At 34.0% G+C, this 19,913-nt stretch overlaps 2 protein-coding genes across 2 annotated transcripts; one reads left to right on the forward strand and one right to left on the reverse strand.

The window, feature by feature from the left end:
* Positions 1-4,446: 4,446 nt before the first annotated feature.
* Positions 4,447-6,145, reverse strand: NPQ6 (YCF20-like protein (DUF565)). The gene is made up of 2 exons (XM_088125444.1): positions 6,025-6,145; positions 4,447-5,246 (listed from the first exon to the last, which is right to left on the reverse strand). The coding sequence occupies exon 2, from the start codon at positions 5,192-5,194 to the stop codon at positions 4,721-4,723; it is 474 nt and encodes a 157-aa protein (XP_087981570.1). The 5' UTR covers positions 5,195-5,246; positions 6,025-6,145; the 3' UTR covers positions 4,447-4,720.
* Positions 6,146-10,303: 4,158 nt separating this feature from the next.
* Positions 10,304-18,292, forward strand: ABCB28 (non-intrinsic ABC protein 8). The gene is made up of 16 exons (XM_022303809.2): positions 10,304-10,831; positions 11,526-11,713; positions 11,854-11,877; positions 13,103-13,204; positions 13,582-13,672; positions 14,712-14,812; positions 14,919-14,969; positions 15,064-15,192; positions 15,936-15,998; positions 16,079-16,358; positions 16,576-16,724; positions 16,798-16,887; positions 17,306-17,440; positions 17,527-17,583; positions 17,675-17,731; positions 17,852-18,292. The coding sequence occupies exons 1-16, from the start codon at positions 10,432-10,434 to the stop codon at positions 18,086-18,088; spliced, it is 2,154 nt and encodes a 717-aa protein (XP_022159501.1). The 5' UTR covers positions 10,304-10,431; the 3' UTR covers positions 18,089-18,292.
* Positions 18,293-19,913: the final 1,621 nt, after the last annotated feature.

The following is a 19,913-nucleotide window of genomic DNA, read 5'->3' on the forward strand; positions in this document are numbered from 1 at the left end:
TGTAAAGAACTTCAATTCTGTATACTGTCACACTCTCGGTGATACACCTCTCTCGCTCTCAATGATACATCTCTCTCGCTCGCAGTGAACCTCTTTCGTAACCCTCAATCAAAAACCCTGAACAACCATTCTCGCTCTCAATTTAGTTTGGCTATACGAACTGTCCATCACCGTCACACGATGAACACCTCCGACTCAACTCACAACACACCGTTAATGAAACCAAGAGACCACCATGAATCGAACCCATAACGAACTCTTAAATGAATTATAGCATATAACCAACGGTCATTCAAATTCAGAAGAAATCTAGATAATTGGTGGCCATGACAACAAAAGTAAACAATACATCGAAATCATAAGCACTCAAACCAAACCAGAACCAACACCTCTCAAAAGAAATCAATGATAATGGAAGAGCATGCAAATGAATTAAGTAGGAACGAAAAATCGAAAACGAAAAATCAATCGGAAGATACACACTGTGGAGAGCGAGGAAGACAAAAATCGAAAGATAAATTTGAAGCCCTAGCTGCAGCAGAAATCGGAGACAAAGAATCAAGCAAAAAAGTCAAAGTCCCATGTTAATCGAAAATGTCAACAGAAGTTGAAGAGATAGAGAAAGAGAGACCGAGGAAGAAGAAAAAGGAATGTCAACAGAAGTTGAAGAGATAGAGAAAGAGAGACCGAGGAAGAAGAAAAAGGAAGTGAAAATGGAGGGAATTTGGTTTGGGAGTATTCGTATGACACAAGTTTACAAATGTCTGGAATGTTCCTAACTTCGAGAAGAATTTAATGAAGCAGTACAAGCGATTGTTCAAATTCCAATTAGTCAGACCAATGGAGCAGATAGATGGACATGGCATTTTGATAAGCATGGTTTATATACATTTAAAAGTGAGTGCAAGTTACAAATGCGTGAAAAGCTTGTTGATACTTCAGTAAATGAACATCAGTTGATGGAAAAGATTTTGGGGGATAAACATGCCAGCAAAAATAAAATTATTTGTGTGGTCAGCTATTCAAAATGCTCTTCCAGTCATGCAAAATCTTCATAAAAAGGAGATGGAGGTGGTACCTTTGTGCCCTTTTGCTTGAAGAAGGCAAAATCGAATATGCTGCTAAGATGCAAGCGAGCTAAACAGATCTAGCAAAAGCTCCTGCTCCCGGCAGATATTGGCACAGATGTTAGTAATAGTTTCATTGATCGCTGGGGTATTTCATGACTTCTCTGACTCGATTGAGATCACGATGGCCAGTATAATTTGTTGGGCGGCCTGGAATGACAAAAATGAGGTATGCAATAGAAAAATGGTTCAGTGTGTGGAGGGTAAATGTAAATGGAATCTAGCATACACTAATGAATTTTAACTTCCAAAGACCGAAATTGAGAGGGGAAGAAAGTAGTATATTCAGCAATCGTTACCTCACTGTCCACATTGGCAGCTTCCAAATCAGGGAGTCATCAAAGTGAATACTGAAGCAGTTTGCAATTCTCATTCTCAGCAATCGAGTATGGGGTCATCCTCTACGACAGCAGAAACAGAATTGTGGCGACTATGATGTCTACCCATGAACAGCTCTCCCCTCTTCTATCAGAAGTCCTTGCAATTCGAGAGGGTGTGCGACTGGTCAAACATTTGCAAGTGTCGTGGATTGTTGTTGAATCAAACTCTCCGGAAGCAATTTGGGCCATCAATGGCACAACGGTTTGGCAAAATGAAGCGAAAACCTGGTTCCTGGACATCCAACAAATTGCTGCACATTTTGAATCGATAAATTCTGTGTATCACCAGAGAATTTCTAATGCTTTGACGCATTTGCTTGCCAGAAATGCAGTTCGTAGGTCTTCTTCTATTCTCTAGTTAGAAAATTTCCCCCTTCAGCTAGTGCAAAGGGTGGAGCTTGATGTATCTCAAACAGGAGCCCACATGTCTCACATTTAGCTTCCTTTTAATGAAGTTCTTTTTATCCAAAAAAAAAAAGGGAAGGAATATGTAGTATAAAAAAGTTATGGACATCTATTTCAAATATCTTTTATAATACGAGCGTATATTCATTAAGTCCATATAAAATCTAAAATAAAGAAAAAAGGTGTTTCATTGAGTAATGTTGTCCTACTCCTGGTTAAATCTACACAATCCAATTCATGACAAATAATATTCATTGACTTGTTATCTCTGAGGTGATTTACCTGAAACAAAACATAATGATCAAAGAGAGAAACCATATCTAAAAGATGCAGCAAAAACCTTTATTTTTTCCTTTAATTTTTCCAAAATACTATCTGATAGAAAAATAATTTTGACAACTTTTTTTTTTGTGTTAGCACTTAGATTATGTTGAGTGCTGATAAATAATTCATTTTAGTCAAATTCTTTTGATCCAATGCACAGAATGAACATTTGTGAAGGTTCCTATGGCCCTATGGTTAGAGCCTAAGTGTCACATTATTCATAAACAATTCTTTTGATACTTTCATGACCACTTGTTCAACACTGCCATTAAAAATGAATCACCATTGACTAATCACGAGATAACTGTCTGGCCTTACTACATTTGATTGCCAAGGAACTCATAGAATATTAAATCCTAGAAAAGTGGCCAACATAGTTTGAACTTATTCCCTCTAAGCCTTTTAGAACTTCCATTGACCATTTTTTACCACTGAGACAACCCATGATGGTTTTGATATTTACATATTTTCATATATTGCAAAAAAAATTTGACAAAATATAAGAAAATATATATCACAAAATGTAATTAGTGTGGACCAGTATTCTAAATGTCGGTCGACACGTCGACATGTAGACGGGTTCAACATTGACACATTGGAGAAAATCGTTTTTCCCCCTGTCGACGATATATTAAAATATCGTCAAAATGTCGCGAAAATATAGGCATCTTGATGATATTTATGAATATCGTTAAAAAAAAATTTAACTAAAAGTTGGGCCCATAGAAAAGGGCCCAATCCATAGGCCCGATAGGCGATACCCACACTGCCTGAACAAGAATAGGAGGGGGGGTTTTATAGGGGCACTCCCCTCCCCTCTTGTCCGCACACTTGCATGCCGCCTGCACGCCCTACTTGCCTTGCCCACACGCCCACACCTGCCAGCCCCTCTTCGCCCGCCTACCCTACTGTTTGCTCACACCCCCACGCGCACCCTTGCCTTGTCTATAAGCCCAGCACCACACATGCCCTATGAGTGCCCACATCGTGCACCATCAAACCTCGCGCATCCAGCCCCTTTGCTGACGTCGGTTGCTTGCCGCCCATTCTTGTCATTTGAAGAATTAATTTTCCTTATTTGATTGAAGACATTTTACTTCGTCATAGATTATTTGCTTTAGATTTATTCTTGTAATTTTGTTAAGAGAATTATTTTCTTTTAAGCATTTTAGACAAGCATCATTTTCGAATTAGGGAAGAATTTTTGCATTCTTTTATTTCCCTCTTACTTTTAATTTGCAAAATTCCTTGTGTGGCCGATGGCCTTAGTCTAAGTAGGCCCCCTTTAGTCTTGAAGACAGATTTGTTTTAGTAAATTCAAATAGCATTGAGAGGTTTCTCTTAAGTACAAACCCCTACCCCTTGGTATATTTCTTTGTGTGGTAAAACTTCAGATGTATTATTGAAATTCAAATAGAATTGAGAGATTTCTCTTAAGTACAAACCCCTTGGTATATTTCTTTGTGTGGTAAAACTTCAGATGTATTGTTGAGAAATATTCAAGCTTGGTTGGTCACCAAATTTATGGAGTGTTTCGGCCTTGAGTATAAGGCGTAATCTCGTGGTATTTGATTGCAAGGTAATCCGTGTAACTTTTTCCATTCGAATTGAACCAACTGTACGATTGGGTTCAAGTGGCTAGAGACATTTTTTGTCCACACGCTTGAGTTATCGCGTATCATAATGCTATTATGACAGAATTAGGAATATTTTTAAGATATTAAGGATATATTGGTAATTAGATAGGGAAGTTGTTTGTAATTTTTATAAACAGAGGGGAAAAGGGTGCAGGTAGGCGATTGTTTAGTGTGGTTTAAGCTCAAGTGATCTCAAAAAGTTGGGTCCAAATACTTTGAATGACTTGGGGATTAGGGATTATTGCAATGCTTCTATCATATTACCTTCATTCTATTTCCTTTGAATTCTATCACATTTCCATCATCATTGACATTTAAAATCTCAAACAGTCAAAATGAAGCTATTGCTAAATTTCATAACTTACCTTTTGTTCATGGCCAGCACCCAATTTTTATTCTGCTTTTGTAGAACATTTTCCAGACACAAAACTGTTGGGATTACCATCAAGGTAAAAAAGTTAGAAATATCATAACATTAGTAAAGGGTATAATATTCATTAGTTAGGGAACTTTGTTACTAATAATTTATTAATAATAAAGGGAGTGGGAGGCCATGAAGCAGGCAATAAACAGTTGAATCAAGCAATTCTCCACTGATGGAGAGTGCATTTCAATGGTATATTATAGATGAAAAAAGTTGCCAATTACATTCAAATGTGTTGCAGAATTGCATTTGAGTATGAATAGGTCCAGAACTAATTCTACAGTGTAAGATGTAAAATAACATATACAGAAGAGCAAATGAAGAAGGGAAGTTAGTTAATCAAGAACAATAAAGAACAAACTTTCAAGATATGGGGCCAAAACTAGTAATGAAAACTGAAGGATAGAACATTACAAATGCAGTTCAACTAGCAAGTTTGAAAGCATCAATAAAGAGACCATAAGTGAAACCCATTTTGAAGTTGTTGAGTAGAGCTATGGGGAAAGTTACTTTCGGTCGACTATAATAAAACCGGGTAACGTACTCTGTAAGGAGAACACATACCACAGCAGCAATCACATCATTTACTCCTAAAGCTCCAAATGACAATGATATAGTCTGTGCTACATAAAACCCACCCAATAATGAGATCCCTCCAAACAGAGCCCTCCTCGAGGGGCTTCGAAAGTAATTTCTCGAGAGCTCGGGCACAAGTCTAATGATATCAACTAACCTACGACTACGAGGACCTCCATCATCTTGCACAGCTTTGATACGAAGACTACGAGGGGATGGTCGTGGTTTTATCATGTCATAACTCAAATATGAAGCATCCATTTTGGGACAAAAGCCACAACTTAGGAGGCCAGTAGAGAGTAAACTTACAGACCGTGCCATTAAAGTTTCACTTTCTATGTGGGCCGAATAAAATGTTGAGAACCTGAGATCACTGAAGAATATTTTGCTTAAGATATCAGAAACCGATCAAATAAGAGTCACTTTTACATAGAACACAAAGACTCGAGTTTATTATTAAATGGTGCAAGAAACCTGACTCGGGTTTATCATTAAAGGAGGATTTGAACACAAAAACAGAGGACGGGAAATCTCATTTGATGTTGAACGATGACAATTAGCAGCGAACATATAGATTCAACAATATCTACTTTTCAACTAAGCTTTAGCTGCGAGTTACTAGGAAAACTTCCCCTCACAAAACCTTCAAAAGGTATCTCTCTTTGCTTCGTTACGGGGAAAAACAATAATAAGCCCCAAAAATGCCCAAATGAAGAGATAAAGGAAGCCCTAAGGATTTATAACTTCATCTTTGTATTTAAAATTAAAAATTTCAATTTTCAATTTCTGAACAAAAAGATAGAAATTGTTAATCCTCACCGCTATGTGTTACACTGAAAACACCCACCGAACAAACATATAAAAGGTCAAAATCTTAATCACATACGATAGAGAACGACTAAAAGAAAACAAGAGTAGTAAGAAATTGGGATAAATTTTTAGGTTGACTTTGAATCACTTCTATTTCTCATTTCTCTCGGCAGCCAAACAGGGAGCAATTAAGCAAAATTGAGATGAGGAAACTAGAAATCGATTTCCTTGAAAAGTTTGTCAGCTTGATAAATGTTTCCGTCGCAGTAGAATTGAATAATCGGAAGAAAATCAATCAAATACGAAAGGAAAACGGAAGAGAAAGAGGGAAAAATTAATACCTAGTAGAATTCAATCTCGGGAGTGAGGAGCTGGAGAACTGCTACTTGATAGAGCAAAATAGAATCGTGTATTTTGGGAATTGGGACTGGAAACTGTAGATGGACAAAGTTTTAAAACAACGTAGTTCTAAAAATAAATTAGAAAAATAATAATGTTAGTTTAAAAATAACTACAAAATAAATGTAATTTAAATAAATAGAATCTATATCGTTTTCAAAACTATTGACAAAAATAGGTTAGGTCAAAATAAAAGTCAAAACTCGCGTACAATGTCTGTGATTTTCGTGCAAACGTGTATATTTGACGTGGTAGGTGACTAGGCGGAAGTCGCCTACATTGTACGCAACTTTCACCTTTTTATTTTTTTATTTTTTTATTTTTGAAAGAATTATTTTATTTATATTTTAATTTATATATTGTTATTTTATTAATATTGCGAAATTTAATTAAGATGTGATTAAATTTTTTATTATTTTGTTATTATATTTTAAATTTTGATTAAAATGTTAAATTCTGAAAGTTTAAAATTAGATCAAAACCAATTCGATTATTAAAATGTGATTTAGCTTCTTGTGCTTCATGTTCGTATGTTCTATAAAATAACATTTAAATTTAATATAAACTAAATCGATAAAAAATATTAAATTAATAAAAACATAAAAGTCAAGGTATAAACTATATGAATTTAGGGTTTTGTTTGTTTTATAATTATTTTATTTTAAATTATTGCATAAGATGTCATCATGTTATAGGTAATTCATAGATGAATATAGAGAAAATTCATATTATACAATTTAGTCTTTTTCTTAAATTGTGATTTTTTAAAATAAAATTTAAAACAAATAAAAAGAAATATTGATGGGAAGTCGGACTGCCACTTCTAAATTAAAAAAAAAAGAAGAAGAACAAAGGAAGTGTCTGACTTCAAAATTCAATATAATAAAAGATAATAAAAGAGGGAAAACAAAAAGGGAACTTCCAAATTTAAAAATAAAAAATAAAAATAAAATAAAATTCCAAAAGAAGTGGCTGCACTTCCAAATTCTTGAAAAAACAAAGGGAAACTTCCAAACTCAAAATTAAAAAAAACAAAAAAAAAAAAAGAACAAAAGACCAGACAGTAAAGTCGTGGTTCCACTGGAACCACATCAGGGAGAAGTCGCAGTTAATGGTTGCGACTTTAGCGAAATCGCGGACAACGGCTTCGACTTTAGTCAAATCGCAGGCCACCCCTGCGATTTATCTACCCTATTTATGTAATTACTTTGAAACCTACCCTAATTTTGTCATTTGTTTTTAAAAAATAATTATTTAAGAGATGATACCCCAAATCCTAGCCTAGTGGGCATTTTTCTCCTTTCTTTTTTTTTCCTTTTAATATATATATATATATATATATATATATATATTTACTTTTTTTAGACACATATATATTTACTTTTTTGTTTTTAAGGCACATTAACATTTTTTTTTCTTTTTTTGCAAAATTAAGGTATATGGCAAAAAGGTACAACAGGAAGAAAACCGAACCAGAAAAATAACCGTATAAAACCAAGAACAAACCAAAAATACAAACAAAATGATCGAACTACAAACTTGAAAAGAAAAACAACTCAGTTATGAAAATAACTCGGAAACTCCATTAAAGTAGCTCATAACAACTAGTGATTCCGTTACCTATAGTCATTACTCCCACGACGTTGTGTGAGTAACTCACGACAACCAGCTCCAAATATTTCAAGTCCTCAAATTACTCTACCTCAAATATCTCTCGACTCAATCATCATGGGATGGTCTAGTAGTCAATAAGGACAATTGTAAATAGTAAAGAGCTTAGAGGGAATTGGTAGGTTCAGGCGGTTGGCCGTGATTAGTCAATTTCCTTAAATTCTTACGGTGTATTTGGAAGTGATGGTAAAATTAGTGATTTTGATAAAAATAAATTAATGTATAATTGATTTTTCAAAATCATCATCAAAATGATACCTTAAAAATCAATTTAGAGTGATTTTAAACTTTCCTAAAATCAATTTTTTAATTTGCCGAACATTATCAATAAAAAATGAAAGTGATTTTGATAATGGCAAAAATGATTTTGGTCATGCCAAAATCGCTCCCAAAAACACTTTCAATCCCCAAGTACTATTCACAACCCAAAATACTACCACATGTATATTTCCTCCCCTTGTCCAACCTTTTTCCATCAACGAAACCAACTGCCTTAAGAACCAAATTGTTGAATGTCATTATTGCCTATGGAATGAATAACTTCATCAATGGTACCATCAACATGAGTTTAGCTCAACGGTAATTGACACATGTCTATGATCAATAGATTATGAGTTTAACTCTCCTAACTCTCACTTGTTGTATTAAAAAAAACTTCATAGATGGTACCGTACCGTGCCCGACACAATTCATCAATGGCAACTCTACACAAGTAAGCCAACAATACAATGTATGGCAGCAACTAAATAGAACCTTCATGAGCTGGTTTTATTCTTCATAACCCTTGTATTCTATTTATAGACTCTTCCTCGATCCTTGTTAAGTCAATAAGAATAAATGGGTATCACCTAAATAAAATTCATACTCAATATTATTTACATATCACTTTAGTTGGCCCATCAAATAGTCCAATAATAATTGTATTAATATGTGTTCTACATATACTAATACTCTAACAAAAAGTTTTCTCAATAAGTGTAGAGTCCGAATATAGGGGATCGTCCAATGCCATGACAGATCTCATATTGGATTCAATTAGTTCTTCGGGAGATAAGTATTCATCTACTTCCTCATCTGTTACTTCTGTGTGATAATATGAGTCCAACATACGATGGCAAATCTGATGATGCATCATACAAAACATATCGAAATTGACCATCATTCTATTCAACGAGTTGCCAGCAAACAACTCCCTGTCAGGTTTGTTCTTTCTAAATACCAATTTCACCCTTATTCTCTTGCTTTAGCTGGTTTTATTTTTTTCCCAATGTACTGACTCCATATGTACTCTTTTTTTCTATTTAATGAAAGGGCCTTTGCCCAACTACTGTGCAGAGCATTTCTCATGCATTTTCTGTATTCTGCCTAACTTTCTTCCCACAACCATACAAATAAAGGAATGGAAAATCAATCGGAATGAATATGTTATACCATTTACTAGAATTTTATGGTATCGAAATTTGAAATATTGATGTTTTTTTTGGCTAAAACTGTTTGTAATTAGAATGAGAATATAATTACTAAAAATTTATAAAGTCGAAAATGTTGATGTTGATGGAAACAATCAAAGTCTCAATTTATGAAAATATAGATAGATATTTTTTGAAAAATAAAAAAATAAAAAAATTCACATCAAATATTCAAATTAATAAATAAGCATTTTACTATTTTTAAGTGAGTTAAAAAATATTAATATTAATGTTATTTTATTTGAATTTTTTTTTATATTTCGTCAATTTTTTATTAATGATAAAAATGTCAATTCATCCTTATATCGAACCTATAAATATATAAAAATATGTTGTGGTAACATTCTATCTCACTAAATCAAATAGATTCAATGAATATGATAGATTTTTTTTTTTTGAGAAATATGATAGATTTGTTTTTTTAAAATGAAGTGTAGAAATTAAATTTATAATAATTGTATGAAGCTTTGTGCTATTGTTGATTAAAATTTCTAAAGGAATAATTTTGTCCATTAGACAAAACATTACCTCCCGTGAAATTTTGATTTGATAGGGAATCAAAATTACTTTCCTCCTTTCAAGTTTATTTTTTAATTATTTATTTATTTTACATAAGAAAATACCTCTTTTAAGTTGTATGAAGCATTCAATATATATAAAAAATGTTTTATATTAAAATGGCTAAATTAGTCCATTCTTTATATTCACATGCTTAGATGTTTTGTTTAAATAGTTAACCTTCATATTATGGAAAATGTTGGTTCGTGTAATTAAACTCAATCCATAAATCGTCGAAGTAAGCATAACTAACGATAATTGACATATATTACAACCAAGAGGTTGTGAGTTCGATCTCCCACCACATCATGCATTATACTTCGAAAAAATCCAAATTAGTAAAATTGATTTGAAATCAAATCATTCTCGTCCTAAGATAAAAATTTAAAATAATTTATTGGATTTTAAATGATGAAATTTAAAATCAACATTTTTCACGCTAATCGGAAGACTAGAGAAGTAATATGAACGTATGTCAAACCTATAAATATACGAAAATGTCGTGAAAATTGAGCATCATGCGACTCGTCTAATATTCTAAGAAAAAGAAAAGAAGCATGATTCCGCACTAGTAGGCCTTAGGCCTATTATCCCTTGTAAGCTCTCTCTTTCTTTGTGTTGTTGTCTCTCGTAATTCTCCAGCTTTCTTCAATGTCTACTGCCATTCTCTCTCTCCCTTTCACTCTTAAGCCCACGCGCCACCGCAATCGCAGCCCCAATTCCGCTCTCTGGCCGCCGTCTCCTCTGCTTTCTGTCTCCTCCATTCATGGATTTAAGAAGCCAGCAATAAGCTTCAGCAGTGCCAATTCCAATTCCAATGCTACTTTCGCCTATGTTACCGGGCCTGCCTCCGACCCCATTGCCACCGACCCCGACCCAAAGCTCGACGGCGCTTCGGATTCGGATTCGGATTCCCAGGTTCGGGTACTTCGCGTTTTGAATTGGGGGCTTCTATGGCGGCTTTTGAGGAAGGACAACCTCCGGATTGTGGCTTCTTTTCTCACTCTTATCAGCTGCACCACTTGTACCCTCTCCATGCCCTTCTTCTCTGGTAGGCACCATTTTTGAACTTTTTTTCCCTCTGGTAGGCACCAATTGTACCCTCTCCGGATTGCAATTAATGTATCTGGAAAGCTAAATTTGAAATTTACCCATAAATCAACTTATATGCTGTACAAAATTTAACTAACAAAGCACCGATAATCGTGGCAAAGAGATGTCCAAACCCAATCTTGAATAGACTTGGAGTATTGCCACGAAATCAAGTATGTGTGTTAAACGATTGAATTTAGCAATAAAATGTTGAAATCCAACTAATTATAAGTAATTAACAATTAAAAGAGTCAACCATAAGAACATAACACAGAAATAGTCTCATGTCAGAAATTGGAAGACTTTTATTTGCCTCCTTTTTAGGCTTAGGGACCTCTCGTCCCTATGGGCTTTGGTTGTCTTTTTTTTTTTTTGTCATAAAAGAAAAAAAAAACTATTGAGGATATTAATTGTAGAATTTATTCCATTGATGGAGTTGAAAGTTTTAGGTTAATAATTTACTCACCCACCTAGCACAGGTTAAAAATTGAACTTTTTTCGAAAAATGAAAAAAGGAAAAAAGAAAAAAGAAAAAAAAAGAAAGAAGGAAAAGAAGAGGATGATGAAATTCACATAAGGTTCTAAGTGGTATGAGTGCTTCAATTACATAGTTCTAATTTCAATGCTGAAAGTTTCATGGGTTGGTTTTGTAGGAAGATTTTTTGAGGTACTTATAGGTGCAAAATCTGGGTCTTTGTGGAGGCTGCTGAGTACGGTTGGAATTTTGTATGCATTGGAGCCAATATTGACGGTTTTATTCGTGACAAACATGAATTTCATATGGGAGAAGGTTATGGCAAGATTAAGAGCCCAAATTTTTGGAAGGTTGCTAATTCAGAAGGTAAAATCCCTTTCCTTTGTGGATTTTACAGTCTTGCAGTGTCATAAACATTATTTTGTCATTATTTTGCAGCTTTTCCAATCCAAGTAATTATGTAAAATGTTGGCCTTCTGATTTGTATTCTCTCTTTTCCTTTTCAGGTGGAGTTTTTTGACAGATACAAGGTATGTATATTGAACCACTTATTCCTAATCTACTGCAGTAAAAAAGAAAAAGAAAAAAGAACTGTCTATTTTAGGCACCTTCATAACAAGTTGTCATACTGGTTTCAATGTGTATAATCAGGTTTAGTGGACAGTTGCTATAACCAAAGAATCATATTAATTGTCCTAATCCCAATTGGGTCCTCTTTCCCCCATATCCTCCTCTCACATAGATCTTGTTCTTCTTTGGCCCCCGCCCCCGACCCCTTTGTTAGGGATGTGATCATCCATAGTCCTACATTGGTTGAAAATTGAGAATATTTTGGATAGGTAAATAATAACATCTCTATTGGTATGAGATGTTTCTAATAACTCCTTAGGTGTCAAATCATTGTGGAAATTGGGAGAAGTATATTATCCTAACAAGTGGTACCAGAGCCATATCCTTACTTAACATGTAGATGGAGTCCTTAGGTGTTGAGCCATGCCTTAGACTAAACCGCGTAGATGGCATCATTGAGTGAATAACAAAAGTGGCAAGGCTCGTCTGTTATTAAAAGACTCCCCAGTTGGCTCCAATTGTAGAGGTAAATGGTTACTAAACTCATGGTGTAGCATTACGATGCCATAAAAACATCATTATCTCAAACATCATGCAGAACTTTCTCAACCTTTGAGAAGTTGCTTCCGTTTCTTTTTCAACCAGATAATTCACAAGGCCGCCATAACTACATATAACCTTAAAATTTTTGGTTTACAAAATACAAAGGATGATTGGTGATTGAACTTGATCAATAGAAAGACACTCACCATCCTTGGGAAATAAACTTTCAGACGATGCCTTATAGCTTATGCCAAATTTTGGCAGTAAAAAACAACAAAGGAAAAGATGTTCTCCATTGTTCTTGTAGAGACTGCACCAATTACGGGGAAAAGACCATTAAGAATTTCTAGCTTGGATCTTGTCATTCGTGTTCAAAGTGCCTTAAATAGTGGCAAAATAAACACTAATTTTCTTGGGAAATTGAGTCTTCCAAATGGAGTGACAAATAGAGGAAGGTATTGCAAGAACCAATTCATTTAAAAGAAACCAGATCCGATGGTACCAGGATGGTTAGAAATTATTTTCTTTTCTTTTCTCTCATTCTTCGTTCTATTTTATTATCTCATTTACGTATCTCTATTGGAAATGTTAATTTCTTAATGTGATATTTCAATTGAATTGACTTGGACTTTGCCTTTCAAGGTTGGTGAAATTACTGGATTGTTAACTTCTGACTTGGGCTCTCTTAAGGATGTGGTGAGTGAGAATGTTTCAAGGGACCGTGGATTCAGAGCGTTTTCTGAGGCAAGCAACTCTTCACCAAGTACAAGTGAGCTTTGTGTTGCCTGCATTTGAGCATATAGATTTTTACCACTGTTGCTGATCGAAATATAATGTTTTTTCCACTGAACTTGTTTTCTCATTGATTATTTCAATGTGGTTGGATTTTGTGTCCCATCTTTTGTTTACTTTCTACCTTCCATGGAATAACTACATTGTTGAAAAATGTGACTAAGGTTTCTAGTTGCTGAATAAAGTTAGTATGTGGTCGAATATAATTTCCTATATACGAACCTTTACCTTGTGCCTTTCTTTTTCATAGGTTTCATAGTTTGTTATTTTTATTTTGATATCCATTAATGATAGTCGGATCTTGTGCCTCTCATGTCTTGTTTCTACAGGTGATTGGAACAATATGTATATTATTTGCATTGTCCCCCCAGCTCGCACCTATTCTTGGTCTGCTGATGCTTACTGTTTCTTTTTCAGTCGGTAAGTTTATCGGTTTAGCTAGCTTCTTTCAGAGGTTCCTTGCTATTTTTCTTTACAGCATTTATATAGATTAAAACTCTTCCCCTTCCTTTCTTCTTCCTTGGAACACATTTTTATGCTAAACGAATATGCTAGTCTTTGAAGCCTGGCGCTCTAGTTTGATTGTATATTCCTTCAAATTGCATTACTCTCCAATACTCTAACAATGGCAAAATTGCATTGCCCTTTGTTTACTTTTCCATGTGGTTTTAGTCCTCTTTCTTAAGGGGCATCCAGATTGGAGAAAGTGTGTTCTCTTTTCCTGCTGTCACGTTCTTTCTTTATCTCATGAATCCAATCTGGATGTGTCTACACCCCTAGGTTGGCCTAGTGGTCTCATTGGACAATGAATAAAGTACAGAGCTTTGAAGGAATGAATTCAAGTCATGATTGGCACCTACCTAAGATTTAATATCCTACAAGTTCCCTTTAGCAATCAAATGTAGTAAGATAGGTAGTTGTCTTGTAAGATTAGTTAAGGTGCACGAAAACTAGCCCGTACACTCGCAGACTATTAAAAGAAAAATCTATCTTAAATATAAGTAACTAACGAACAACTTCTTTATCTCTTGAATCCAATCTGAACGTCGCTACACCCCTATGTTGGCCTAGTGGCCGGGTAATGAAAATAGTAAAGGGCTTGGAAGGAATGGATTCAAACCATGGTGGCTACTTACGTAAGGTTAATATCTTACCCCTTTTCTTAGTAATCAAATGTAGTAGGATAGGTAGTTGTCCTGTGAGATTAGTTAAGGTGCACGAAAATTGGACCAGACACGCAAGTGTCTACATGTCTATAAACTGTAAAAGGAAAAACCTATCCTAAATACAAGTAACTAACAAACATCTTCTACTTAGGTAACCAAATTAACAGCCAGTGTATCTGGAAAAATAAACGACAAGCAGGACAAGATACAATTATAACCGAAAGCTATAAGCTACACCAATTTACATGTTTTCTGTTTCTTTATTTTCAATGCTGACTCTCGTTTCTCTCAAGCTGTGTACAAGCGTTCAACCATTCCTGTGTTTAAAGCTCATGGATTAGCTCAAGCATCCATGGCTGATTGTGCAACAGAGACATTCTCTGCAATTCGTACTGTGAGTTCAACATACTCTGTTGCATGTATTATCATTAAATTTGATATACCAGACCTATAGAATTTTTTGGTTATGCTCTTGTTAACATACAGAGACATTATTACAGGTGAGATCCTTTGGTGGCGAAAAGCGTCAAATGTTCACTTTTGGTCACCAGGTAAGATATTATTGGGAACTGTAAAGCTAACTTCAGATAAATCTTAGAGCAATATAATATTTTTTTTTCCTTTTTTTTTCTTAAATTTTGGCAGGTTATTGCATATGAGCGTAGTGGCATATCACTTGGGACTTTTAAATCTCTGAATGAATCTTTAACTAGAGTCGCTGTTTATGTTTCTCTTATGATGTTATATTGGCTTGGAGGAGACAAAGTGAGAGCGGTAATTTCCAAACTTTGCATTCACTTCTTTTTATGAGCAATTTAAAATGTTTATTGAGTATAGTGATATGTTGGGGTTTTCTTGTTTCTTTAGATGAAGGAGCGATTCAGAGAGAGAAAGATAGACCTTTTTAGGGAGAAGATTGTGGTAGGGAGAGAACGACACTTTCTTTTAGAGAGAGAAATAGATTTTTTAAAGAGATGTTTTTTTTAGAGAAATTGAGACTTTCTGTCTCACATTAAAAAATGGAGGATAATGAAAGGGTTCAATTTGTACACTTATGCTGTGAGATGGATCCAGAAAAAAGGGGGTTCGAGTTATAATCCAGAAATGATTAAGTTTGAAGATTTAAGTTTTACAATCCGTGGGTGCAATTATAAGTTATAACAGACCATAATCATAGTTCGTTTGTACACAATTTGTCATAAATTATTATTTTGATTTTTTCCTTTTATTATTATTATTATTTTTTTTTTTGGCAAAGTAATAATAATAATAATAGTAATAATAATAATAATAAAACCTTTTCTATGAATGAGTGGTTTCTTCTAGAGAGGGTTGTGTTCTCCATATTCTGTATTGTTGAACTTTGTGGTAATATGTCATTTTTTTATTCCAATTTTTAAACTTCATTCATTTGTAACTTTTCTCTCCATCAATAAAAGTTGTGTTTCCTTCTTGGAAAAAGAATATTTTGTGTCTTGACTGTCCCCTTCCTAAATATTCGTATTATATCCTTGCAGGGCGAACTTTCTGTTGGAACCATGGCTTCTTTTATTGGATATACTTTTACTCTAACATTTGCTGTGAGTCCTGGTTCTCTTTGGTTACCCTTTCTCAGTATCTCATTATTTCATTACTGACACATCTAATGACTTTAATTCAGGTTCAAGGATTAGTAAATACATTTGGAGATCTCCGTCGAACTTTTGCTGCTGTTGAGAGAATTAATACTGTTTTAAAAGAAGAAGTTGATGAAGCACTTGCATATGGGTTGGAAAAAGAGATGCAGCAAAAAGAATTCCCCAATGAAAAATATAAGTTGTTATTCTCTAGTGATGATACAGGTGAAAGTAGTCGATTTGTGAAAACGCAGTACATGGCGGCCCTCAAATCTTCTAGCAATATTATCAATCTTGCTTGGTCCGGTGATATTTGTCTCGAAGGTAAATATCTTGCAGTTCTCAATATCTTCTCTCTGAAAACGCCATGACAATCAAATTTTGTGGGGTGGGGTCAGGAGGTCATCCTATAAGATGAAGTGTGTTTTGGATGACTTTTTAAAATAAAACATTTTTTGTATAGACACTTGGAAGAATTACAAATTGAGAGTGTGTCTAGTATAGCTTCCTAACTCAATTTGTGTCTATTTTTATCATGCAGATGTGAGCTTTTCTTATCCTTTGAGACCGGACATTAATGTTCTTAATGGTTTGAATTTAACCCTTAAATGCGGGACCATAACGGCTTTAGTTGGTCCTAGTGGAGCAGGAAAGAGTACAATAGTACAGCTATTGTCACGTTTTTATGAGGTAAGCTTTTCCTTCTATATCCACAAATGTTGATATTTTATAGGGATTGGATGATAATATGCACATTTTACAGCCAAAGCAAGGTCAGATAAAAGTTTCCAGCGAGGATATTCGAGCATTTGATAAGAGAGAATGGGCTCGAGCTGTTTCGATTGTGAATCAAGTAATATCTTGGCCTACACCTACTCTGAACACTAACCATACTACTTACCTTGAGTGAATAAGGCAGATGCTGCTTCAAATTCTTTATAGGATTTTCCCAAATGTTTTGGTTTTCAGTTTGGCTTTCTTGATTGAAACGTAGAGGCTTTCTTACCCATTTTTTTTAGACTGTTTATTCTTTTACCTTGAATGAATAAGGCAGATCCTGCTTCAAAATTCATTATAGGCTTTTTTACCCATGTTTATGAGACTGTTTGTTCTTTTTAGATTTGCAGCAGATTTGAGAAGCTTAAGTGTTATGTTTTTTGGTTTTCTGTTTTGTTAGTAGAGACTGATATCTAGGAAATTGCTAATGAAAATTGTTTCTTGTTTACGAAAGAGGAAAAGAAACAATGAAAACTAATAAGATGACGATACAGGAACCCGTTCTTTTTTCGGTGTCTGTTGGGGAGAATATTGCATATGGTCTTCCAGATGATAATGTAACAAAGGATGAGGTGATAAAGGCAGCCAAAGCTGCAAACGCCCATGATTTCATTGTTACACTTCCTCAGGTTTGTTTTTTATTTTCTAGATAGTCCATGTTTTTTTCTGCTGGCCCCTATTTTGCTATTAACATGGACTGTCTCGTTCTTGGAAGGGCTATGACACGCCGGTCGGTGAACGTGGAGGCCTTCTAAGTGGTGGCCAGAGACAGGTACGGTAACAAAGATGTCTCAAGAAGCGTGTGAGAAGAGAGAGAGAGGGAGGGAGAGGATAGACTGACGTTTAACTTGTATCATTTGTAGAGAATTGCTATTGCGAGAGCCTTGCTCAAGAATGCTCCAATCCTTATACTTGATGAGGCAAGTGTTGTTGGAATTTGTATTTTCCTTCATGACTTGGTACCAGCGTCTTGTAGTTTATCGATCTGGGAATTTATCGAGATCTTGGACTGATACAATAGTGTTTTATCTTTTCTTTAGGCGACCAGTGCACTCGATGCAGTCAGTGAGCGACTGGTTCAGGACGCTCTGAACCATCTAATGAGGGGAAGGACGACATTGGTGATCGCACATCGGTTGAGCACGGTCCAAAATGCTCACCAAATTGCATATTGTTGTGATGGGAAAATTGTTGAGCTGGGAACTCATTTCGAACTTCTGGCTCAGAAAGGTCAGTATGCTTCATTAGTTGGCACACAAAGGCTGGCATTTGAGTGAATCAACTCTGACAATAATGTTCAAAACAACCATAGAAAAATAAATATTCTCGAACAAAATCGATATAAATTGATTGTATATATCATAATTGTTGCTATAATATTATGAAGTTTGAGCAGAGGCCCTTTGATGTCATTGAAAATTCAAAGGTGTACAAGAACAGAATATTTCTTCAATGAATTTTGTTTGAGAATATTACTTTTATTTTATAAGCTCGGAAACCTTCAAAAGAATAGGAATAATTGTGCTTTTAGCCCATTAAAAACAATTTTAGAAGTTCCTTAATAATCGTTTGAGAAATTCTTGAATCAGATAAAGACAAGAGGCACTCGATGAAGCATTTATATTAGTTTGCTTCAAAGAGTGCTTAGAAAAATAAATGTTTTGCATTTGTTTCTATGATACCAATTGTCAAGATTTTCCATATAGAGCTCTAGACCTTATGGTTGAGATTGAATATGGATATGTAATATGCTATAATATTTGAAGCCACGATACAATATCGCTAAATTGTATAGTTTGTTTTATTGTCTCTAGACTTTCGAAATATTTACTTTAGTTCTTAAGTTCAAAAAAAGATAATCATTTTAGTCACTTTATTGTCAAATACTCCCACTACCCAATAGTTGCCTCAACTAATTGTCACGGCTTCATCTTCATGTCAATATATTGATACACATTGAATTCTATCTTACTTTATATATGATTTTTTTTTAATTCGAAATGTTTGTGAAGAATAAGTTAGAGCGAATGCTTCAAAATTTTTATTTTTCTAATAATTATTTGAATCTGAAGACGAACTAAGAAGATACACAATTATTATCATCTTAAGCATAACTCAATTGGTTAAAATATCTATCCTAACCAAAAGGTTATTGGGTGAATCAGTAGAAATGATATGTTGTTAAGCATTTCTGTCCCTAATTGAACTTACAAGATGATAAATGTTTGACCAGGGAAATGGATGATTCATGGTATATAGATGAAGAAAATTATCTCAATTGGTATGAGGTTGGTGAAAATAAAGTAAAAAGTTATGAGAATTATGTTCAAAGTGGACAATATATCATACTATTATAGAGATATCGTTGTCATTAACAAACCCTACAAATCCCTTTTAGTTTTCTTTAATCTAATTGTCTTGGTTTATTCCCTATTGATGGTGAATTCCCACAAATTAAAAACTAATATTTCTTGAGCATTAGCAAACCATTTAACAGATAAATTTATGTGTCTGTGAAATTTAAAACCTATTAAAAAAAATCAAGCCCAGAGAATCCGTAAATTGCTAAACAAGAATTTGTAGATATTTTTGTCAGGTCTAAGATTCAATCTTATATGTACTAAAAAAACATTATTAAGTAGACTAAATGGAGTTTGTGTTAGCCACATTTATGACATTCCTTTAATTATGGTCACAACACAATCATGAAGAAATAATAGTTTTTTTTTTTTTTTTGAAAAGAGATGAAAAAATAATAGTTTAAATCATGTAACAAAAGCAAATATGTATTTATAAAAATATCATTATTTTTTTTAAATGACACAAAAGTGATTTTTGGTTGGACTCAGTGTAATTGTATAAGTTTATAATTTATGTCATTGTTGTTTAAACCTAATGCTATATATAAAAATATATATTCCTTTTGTGCTATTTTTTTAGTTTCTTTTTAATTAAATTCATTAATATGAAAATTCATTTCTCAATAACTATAACTAACTATTATGGATTATATAATCAATTAATTTAAACATATTTCTTGGAATTGACTTTGACTCGTTCATTAATTAATATATTGTAAGTATATAAAATATTTAAAATTAA

The sequence above is a fragment of the Momordica charantia genome, assembly GCF_013281855.1.
Source record: "Momordica charantia cultivar OHB3-1 chromosome 6 unlocalized genomic scaffold, Mcharantia_2.0 BLBB01000006.1, whole genome shotgun sequence".
Lineage (NCBI taxonomy): Eukaryota > Viridiplantae > Streptophyta > Magnoliopsida > Cucurbitales > Cucurbitaceae > Momordica > Momordica charantia.